Genomic DNA, 9494 nt, shown 5'->3' with positions numbered 1-9494 from the left:
ATGGCTAAAAAAAGCTGTTGATAAAAGGTAGGTGGCTGAAAGAGTTGAAAATAAACAGCTTAAATGACAGAATAAAAGTCAAACAAGAAGCAATTATCATAATATCTTGGAAAGATTTAGCTCTAATCTAAGAAGATTAATGCTGAAGCTTATTGATGATTTTTGGTGATTACTTATTAATAAAGATTTCACAGGTATGATAGAATTCCTCCTTTCCCCCCTTCCCTTCATCACAGAATCGCTTCCCCCCCCTAGACAAGAAGCTTCATACGCCCATGGTTCTGGCAGATTCGGTTGAGCTCCGTATTTAGCCAATTTATTTGCCACACACACAATTCTTAACAGGCACTGACAATTTTTGAACAATTTTGAATCCAAGACATATGTCTGATAACCTAAATGCTTACACAACCTCTGATCAAGCTAATTACATTGATTGACCATGAAAATAAAGAGAGTTGTTTGTGCAATTTCAGGAGGTGTAGATAGTGCTGCTTCAGCTTTTCTCCTAAAAAGCAGAGGTAAAAAGCCACGCAAAATATCAGTGTAAGGCAATGCCTAGATAAGCCCCAGGCTATAGTCTATGGATTGTTATTGTCAAATTGGGATTATGATCCAACTTTTGATGAGGATATCAGTTTTGTATTCTAAATTTCTTGAAGGAAGCACTAAAGAATTCTGAGTAGCCTACTTCAAAACATTCTAAAATACTAAGGCTAGTCTAAGACTAAGTCATTCCTAACTATTGACATAAAATTTGGTAAATATGCATTTTTCAACATAATTTAGCTCTTTCATAATTCAATAATAACTTCAGTAAAATTCTAGTTTAGCTACTTTTCACAAGGCCTATCTTAGAAAGGGGTTAGGTTAGGAAAATTAAACTTTCCAGGATAAGTGTGCAGTATAAGTTTAGAATTGTGGCTCTTGATAAGGAGACATGTTAAGAAAACAATTCTTACTTTAAAATATGTATATTGATCCTAGTTAACATATTATCCAAGGTGAGAACCTTTATCATTAAGTCTTTCCTCTATAAATCCTTCTTTTTCCAGCTTAAAAGAAATAAATTACAGTATTCTCCATTCTAAAAGAGAATGCTTAATTATTTTGAAATTGCTGCTGTGAGTTGCCAAATAAGTTATTCTATAGCCTAGATAGCATTCTTATTCTGTTTTTTTTTTTTTTTTTTTTAATGAGCATTGGCAAAAATACCCTTTTTTTTAATGAGCAGTGGCAAAAATATGAGCCTGTGATGGCTGGGATAGTGCTATCTATAAAACAATTTGTTTAGGAATTTCTAGCAGCAATTTCAAAAGATTTATGCATTGGATCTCTGCATGGTGGTTTATTGTAAAGTTTTTCTTTTAAGTTGGAAAAAGAAGGATTTTTAGTGGAAAGACTTGATGATAAAGGTTCTCCCCTTGGATAATATGTTAACTAGGATCATTATACACATTTTAAAGTAAGAATTGTTTCCCTAAGAATTATCGGTCGTGCAGACACAGCAGAGAATATCAAGTCAATCCAACTGGACCTTGATACATTCACTCACTGGACTAATATTTGGAGGCTTGAATTCAACACATCAAAATGCAAGACTCTCCACCTTGGGAAGAAAAACCCACACACTCAGTACCATATGGATTGTAGGGATGGGTCCCAAAATGCCATTTCCAGCAGCCATATAGAGAGAGATCTTGGTGTCCTGGTAGACGACGAATTGAAATTTCATATTCATGCACAAGCGACTATTGTGAAGGCTAATCTGACTCTTGGCTTAATCAAAAGAACGTTCACTAGCAGATCTCCAACTGTTATGACCAAGCTATACAAGAGTCTAGTTTAACCAAGACTAGAGTTTGGAATGTGTATTACATGCCCAATCAATTAGACAGACCAAGCAGCTTTAGAATCAGTCCAGAGGAGGACAACGAAATGTATTAGAGACCTCTATGATGTCCCTTATCCATCCCGTCTCCCTAAGCTTAGAATACCATCTCTAACATATTGTCGCAAATAAGGCAATGTGATAACAGCATACAAGCTTCTAAATGCTGAGGATACCATTCCTGGCCTTTTCCAACTAGACAATTCAAACAGAACTTGTGGTCATTCTCAAAAGCTTTTCCAAAAACGAGCCAACACCAGACTAAGGAACAAGTTCTTCTCAAATAGAGTTGTCAGCTTGTGGAACTCCCTTAGTGAAAAAACAGTAACCTCTACCAGTGTGGATGCGTTCAAGTCATGAGTGGATAGGGAGTGGCTCAACAAACCGTGGTGCACCATTTGGGACACACAGATGATGATTAACTATCATCACTGAAGCTGGCGGACACAGGATTTGTCCTATTGCTAGCAAGTGCGATTTAAGGTAATAAGGTAATTTTAAGGTAATTAACATGTCTCCTTATCAAGAGCCACAATTCTAAATTTTTACCATGTCTGCAAACTAAAGTATGGGGTAAGGTTTATAATAACAAACTAATCAGATGGATGAAAAAAAAACATACAACTAGCATCAGAATTTCCTCCTGAGTCCAAATATAACACTCATTTCTGTTGCAAATTATTTTCAAAATTACTTCTAAGGTTCTTTAAGTTTCTTTAATTTTCCTGTTTTTTTCATAGAAATGTTGTGGCAGCAATTCAATTTGAAAAATACAAAATTTTGCTGAAAGCTATGATTTGAATTGAAATATACTAAATCTTGTTGAGTGGTGATTTGACTTCACCCATTGTTTACATACAGTATTGGTTATTGGGTAGTATACAGATGTTTTCAGAGGGATTTTTTCTGGTAAGGGGGGTCCTCCCCCCCCCCTTCCCCCTCACCAGAAAAAATCCCTCTGAAAACATCTGTATACTTCCCAATAACCAATACTGTTCTAAGACATAGTTATCAAATTTTTCAACTATGCTGAAAAAAATGGCTATCTCAATATTTTGATCAGCTGACTTTGGGAAAAAATGAACATGGGAGGGGGCCTAGTTGCCATCAAATTTTCTTGGTTACTTAAAACAGGCACTATAACTTTTAATTTCTGTTTAAATGAGTGCTGTTGCAATATTCTAGGACTACTGACAATCACCCCTGACAAAAAAAAAAATTAAATGTGCATCTATGATCTTTCTGAAGACCAAAAAGAGAAAATTTTGCAGCTATTCAGTATCCAATAGAAAAAGGAGTTTCTTGCATCAGGCCAGGATTAAGCCTCATCAAATCCTGATATTTATAAATCACTTTCTGTTGGATTATTGGGACCATCAAATGGTTATTGAGGAACTCCAGATAAAGTAAAAAAACAAGTATTGACTGGAGGTCCTTTTTGCTCAGAAGTTCTGATGGCTTGGAAAGGAAACCAAGAACCTATAGGAGGGCAGGGTGTTGAAGTTGAAATCAATGAAACTTTAATGGCAAGAAGAAAGTACAACAGGGGAAGCATTTCATGGCAACTTTGGGTATTTGGTGGAATAGAGAGAGAGCAAAAGAAAAATTATTGTACCCCTGACTGAGGGCCAAGAAGACCTCCAAAGAAACAAGGAAACTTTAATTCCTGTTATTAAAAAATATATTAAGCCTGGAAGCACTATTTACACTGATAAATAGGGAGCTTATAATACATTGTCCAGCCATGGATATACTCATTACCAAATCAATCATGGCTGATCCACAGGACTGTTCCATTCATACTCAAAATATAGAAAGTCTGTGAAGATGCTTCAAAAAGCACTCTAAAAGACCAGGGATGCAAAAAGCATACATGGAGCAGTATGTGTTAAACTTCTTATTTCTGCAAAATTTTGAGTAAAAGACCATCTTCATAATTTTTTGATTGAAGCTGCAAAGCTCTATCCACCCTGGAATCAATAGGGCCCCTAGAGCACCAGACAGTAACAGTGGCCAGTGTTTACCCCCCTAAGCTCAGCCATACATTTTGAGAAAATTTCAATTTTTCACAAATTTTTAAAATTTTTTTGGTCACTTGCCAGAGACTCTGGGCGGCTGGGAGCCCCCAAATATTGTCCTAAATTCCTCTCTCAATTTATCACTTGTTCACAGATGCCCACTTTCTCAATAGTATCCATTTATTGCCTCAGCTCAGTTCAGCAATCTGAGCAAATTTCAAGTTTTGGTTCACTTGCCTGAGACTCTGAGCAGGCGGGCGCTTCGAGATATTGTCCTAAATTCCTCTCTTGCCTTAGAACTTATTCATGGATTCCTAAAGCAGTGAATGGTTAGACTGTTTCCCTAGCGGTAACCATGTGTGTTGCAGATGGTTAGCACTTGAGCAACAGTCTAACCATTCACTACCTAAAGCTTCTGTTAACCACTGCTAAGGTGAGAGAAGAATTTGGGACAATTTTTTGGGTGCCCACCTTCCCAGAGTCTTGGGCAAGTGACCCAAAACTTGAAAAATTGAAATTTGCTCAGATTGCAGGGCCAAGCCTAGACAATGCATAGGTACTATTTGGAAGATGATTGGAGAGAGACTAGGCAAAGAGAAGCAAAATAAAAGGGTACAATTATAGAACGCAAAAAATTGGGCTTGTATAATGGAAGCAGCAAATGTGGGCTAGATTGGGACCCCATGTGAAAATGAAAAAATATTGTTGATGTGTGTGCAGTGCATAGTTACCACCTGAGCATTTGTCTAGCCGTTTGTGACTATAAGCTCAGTCCAGCATTCTGAACAAATTTCATTTTTCACTATTTTCAATGCATAGTGACCCCCTCATATGAGGTCTGTGGATTATCGTCAGGGGTTTAGGATGCAAATTTTTAATTAATTATTGGACATTTTTTAGCATTCAGTGTTCAGATTGGAGCGTTGAGGTCTGACTATCTGGGCTTTATTTCTTAAGGCCTGAATGCTAAGGGATGGACACGGGCTAGATTTGGACCCCATGTGAAAATGAAAAAAAATATTGTTGGTATGTGTGTAGCGCATGCAAGGTTACTGCTAGGGAAACAGGCTAGCCGTTCATGGCTTTAGGCATCCGTGAATAAGTTCTAAGGCGAGAGAGGAATTTAGGACAACTTTTGGAGGCGCCCACCAGCCCAGAGTCTCAGGGAAGTGACCCAAAACTTGAAAAAGTTGAAATTTGCTTAGATTACTGAACTGAGCTGGGGCAATGAATAGATGCTATTGGGGAGTGATTGGAGATGGTGGGTATCTGTGAACAAGTTCTAAATTGAGAGAAGAATTTGGAACAATATTTGGGGGCTCCCACCCACTCAGAGTCTACAGCAAGTGAGCCAAAAATTTCAAAAACTGAAATTTTTTCAGAATGTGGGGCTGAACTTAGGAGGGTGTTCACCTAGAACCAACAGTGACACCTCTAGTGCATCAGAAAGTGATGATGAAGAGTTAGATATGTTTGATTAGTTTGTTTACATTAAGTGCTATTTATCTGATATTTATAAAACTATATATGTAGCTGCCATAAAGTGTTTGGATGAAAGAAGTTTTGCTGTTTTTAAAGAAGCTTAGAAGAAATTTTGAAATTAATTTGCAACAGAAATGAATGTCATATTTGGATTCAGGATGAAATTCTGAAGCTAGTGGTAAATTTTTCCAAAAAAAATTAATAATTCAAACTGTTTAGTATTTCTCAAATCAAATCAATGCTCAACAAGATTTAGTATTTTTCATATCAAATCACCGCTCAACAAGATTTAGTATTTTTCAAATTGAATTGCCGCCATGACATTTCTGTGAAAAAAGCAGGAAAATTGAAGAAACTTAAAGAAGCTTAGAAGTAATTTTGAAAATAATTTGCGACAGAAATGAGTGTTATATTTGGACTCAGGATGAAATTCTAATGCTAGTGGTATGTTTTTTTTATCTATCTGATTAGTCTGTTAATATAAACCTTACCCAAAGTATGTCCCAGGAAAGTATTTTGAAGTATATGCCTTGGTAAAAATTTACAATTGTGGCCTTTGATAAAGAGACATGTTAAGAAAACAATTCTTACTTTAAAATCTGTTTAATGATCCCAGTTAACATATTATCCAAAGGGAGAACCTTTATCCTCAAATCTTTCCTCTTTTTTCTTTCTATTTCCAACTTAAAAGAAAAAAAATTAAAATTTTTGCCATGCTTTCAAGAAAATGTTTAAATCTTTTGAAATTGTTGCTATTAGTTTGTTTTTATAGATGACATTGAATCCTGTTATTAAGTTCCATTATTTTAAACAAGATTTTAAAATACACTTTTAAGACATTAAAGAATATCTTAGAACCTATATATTAACAGAATATATACTCCACCCCCTAGTGTGCAAATATATACCCAAAATTACATTTTGAGTCTAAGTATAATCTTCATTTGCATCACATATGAATTTTATCCCCACCTCCATGATGTGAAAATATATACCCTGGTTTGGATATATCTTGGGGTTGAGGTTAAGTTCATTTGGTTGTATTTAGATTCAGAATGAGTTTTTGGGTATAAGTTTGCACATTAGGGGGGTGGGGGTATATATTCTGTTAGTATATAGGTTCTGAGATGCTCTTCAATGTCTTAGAAGTGTATTTTGTAATTTTGTTTTAAAAAATTAATTTAATAACAGGATTCAACATCATCTATATGAACAAATTTATAGCAACAATTTCAAAAGATTTACACATTGCATTGAGAGCATGCAAAAATAGAAATTCCTTTTCTTTTAAGTTTGAAAAAGAAGGAAAAAAGGGTAAAGACTTGAGGATAAAGGTTCTCCCCTTGGAGAATATTTTAACTAGGATTATTATACATATTTTAAAGTAAGAATTGTTTTCATAACATGTCTCTTTATCATAGGCCACAATTGTAAATTTTTACCCATGCCTCCACTCCTTCTGTCTCTTGAGGGCAGTGACTTTTGATGACCTTTAAAAGTCTTTGTTTTATAATAATAAAACATTACAAAATAGATCTTTTGCTTAAATGAATACATAAAAACTGTTTTCAGCTTCACAACTTTGTTGAATCCCAATTTATGAGGTTTCAAAGATCTTCAAATACATTTCCTAAATTTAGAAAAAAAACCATTGATATAGCTTAAAATTTTATTCAAATAACAAGAATTGCATTTTCAGAATGAAAACCAGAGAAAAAGAAACTGGAGATTAAGGTAAAATGTTATTTTGTCAAAATTTCAATAGGTGACCTATCAAGTAGGCAAATTTCTAAGACTTAGAAATCAGAAGAGGGTTAACATGGAAGTTTGGCCATACCTTCCCAGGGTATGTTTTTGGCCCTGGGTTCTTTGCTTAAAGTTTCATTTTCCTAACCCTTTCCAAGATAGCCAAAAGTAGCCAAACTAGAATATTATCATAACTTCTATGGGAAATTACATTTTGAGCACTCAATAAGGCCCTAGTAACCAATAGTTTGAAATGTATTTCTAAAAAATCGCTAGTGAGAAAAAATATCCATTTTTAAGTGATTCAGGGATTGCAATTATTATTTTCACTGATTTTAATAAAAAATATTATTATGAAAACAAATTTGCAGAAACATTAAAAAAGCCATATAACCTTTGAAAATGGAATCTGTTTTGCTTTGATACTTTCTAGCACTTCAAGAATTAGGGTATTTTTTAGCTTCTTTAAGGGCTCAAAATGTAAATTCTTCCCAAAAGGGATTATTGATACGTGAAAGGGCATAAAAAAGGCATCAAGTGTTGAACCCATATTGCAAATCTACTAAATCCAGGTACCAAAATGTACCATGTGAAGGTATTTCTGAGCTACCATATCTACTCTTCTGTTATTTATTGGGTTTAGAAGATTGCAGGGCCTACATGACATGGCTAAGCTTTACCTTATAACAACACATTTTACCTTATTTTTAGTTTTCAATCTCTTTTTTTGTTAGCTCTGGTTTTTTAAAATTCTATTCCTGTTATTTCTATCAAATATTAAACCATATCATGGCTTAAAAATCCTGAATTATAGGTTACTTGAACATACAAGTCTGAGTTCAGTTTTCTCTCTACCCCTCTCCAGTAGCACCAAGGGACACACCCAGAAACTACAAGTCCCCAGAAGCCAATTATGTGTGCATCAGAGCTTCTTCATTGTTTGCTTTGTGCCCTTACTAAATAGTCTCTCAGATGCTACTGTTCAATCCAAGACTGTGCTGAATCCTTCAAGACTGTTGTTAATTAGGACTAGACAAATGTGGAATAAAAGCTAACTTGGGATGCTACCTGATCTTGATGAAGTTAACAGAATCAGCAAGATTTTCTACAGGAGGTTCAACACTGCCTTATCTTGCTAGTCAATGTGATTTAAGGTAGTTCAAGGATATCAAGGTTTTTTTTCTAAATTTAACAGATATATTTACACATCTTTAAAATCTTATAAATTTGGCCATAGCAAAGTATGAGTACTGTTTAATCCAAGACTGCTGAATGATTCAAGACTGCTATTGATTGGGACTGGACAAATGTGGAAAAGAAGCTAACTTGAGATGCTGCCTAATCTTTTTGAAATTCACATCCTCAGCAAGATTCTCTACAGGAGTTCAACTCTACCTTATCTTGCTGGTTACTGTGATTTAAGTTAATTTAGGGCTATCAAGTTTTTTTTCTAAATTTAACAAATATATTTACACATTTTTAAAATCTTATAAATTTGGTCTAAGCAAAGTATAAGGCTGAAAAATACTTTTCTTGTGCCTCATTTGAGCAGAAGATCTGTTGTATAAGGAAAATTGTTGCAAGGGCTAAAATATTGATAAAGGTCATCAAAGGTCAAAGCCCTTTGGAGGAGGAATAGTGGAGGTAGATTCTTCAAAATATCATCCCAGCAAACTATTAAGGCTCAGGATGTATTCCAGAGAGATGCATCCACCTAGTTCAATTACTTACCAATATATCAAAAAGCCTTTAAACTAGAATGTACTAGAAAGAGTCTTAAACAGCAAATACAGCTAATAACAACAGTAATACTACAGAGCTATGGTACTTCTGAAGGAAACATCTTAATAAAATAAAAGTAGCAGCATTGGATTCCTTATTTTATGCTGCTTTCAACATAATAGTTTTTACTTGATAATGCACCACCTCCTCTCCATGCGCCATAGTATTGAAAAATTCAAATGGCAAGTATTGACTTAATAATAAAAAATATAAATGAATATCATGCAGTATAAGTGAAGAATCATTATTCTAATGGTAAATGTCATTAATTAAGGGAAGCAAACTTGTCTAAAGCAATATTATAGTCAAAGTGTTTGGATTTTTCTGGTTGGGTTGCAGTGACTAATAAATCACTAAGCTGCTCATCAATCATAGTTGTTTGGGGCTACATTTTAACCCTCTTAAGCATTGAAAAAAATTGTTCATTTGAGGCAGATGAAACTGGTAATGCTGTGGTAATGTTAAAGGCCTACAAGATGATAGTGAAGGCATCTTTGTTCATACATAGGTAAGCAGGAGATTTGTACAGGACTTTTGGTTCAAGCTCTGTAAATAGTTTTACCAAGGTTAGTTTT

At 34.7% G+C, this 9494-nt stretch overlaps 1 protein-coding gene across 1 annotated transcript in view; it reads left to right on the top strand.

Moving 5' to 3' along the window:
• The first annotated feature begins 373 nt into the window (after positions 1-373).
• LOC148956754 (mitochondrial tRNA-specific 2-thiouridylase 1) overlaps positions 374-9494 on the top strand; it is a 67253-nt gene continuing 58132 nt past the window's right edge. Inside the window, exon 1 of the mRNA XM_089096263.1 lies at positions 374-521. Within this exon, the coding sequence (XP_088952389.1) occupies positions 443-521 (79 nt within the window). The 5' untranslated portion in view covers positions 374-442. The remainder of the gene's footprint in view (positions 522-9494) is intronic.

This window comes from Artemia sp. Qi Xiang Cuo, chromosome 1 (assembly GCF_049724085.1).
Source record: "Artemia sp. Qi Xiang Cuo chromosome 1, ASM4972408v1, whole genome shotgun sequence".
NCBI classification, from domain to species: Eukaryota; Metazoa; Arthropoda; class Branchiopoda; order Anostraca; family Artemiidae; genus Artemia; species Artemia sp. Qi Xiang Cuo.
This window is presented reverse-complemented; position numbering and strand designations above follow the sequence as displayed.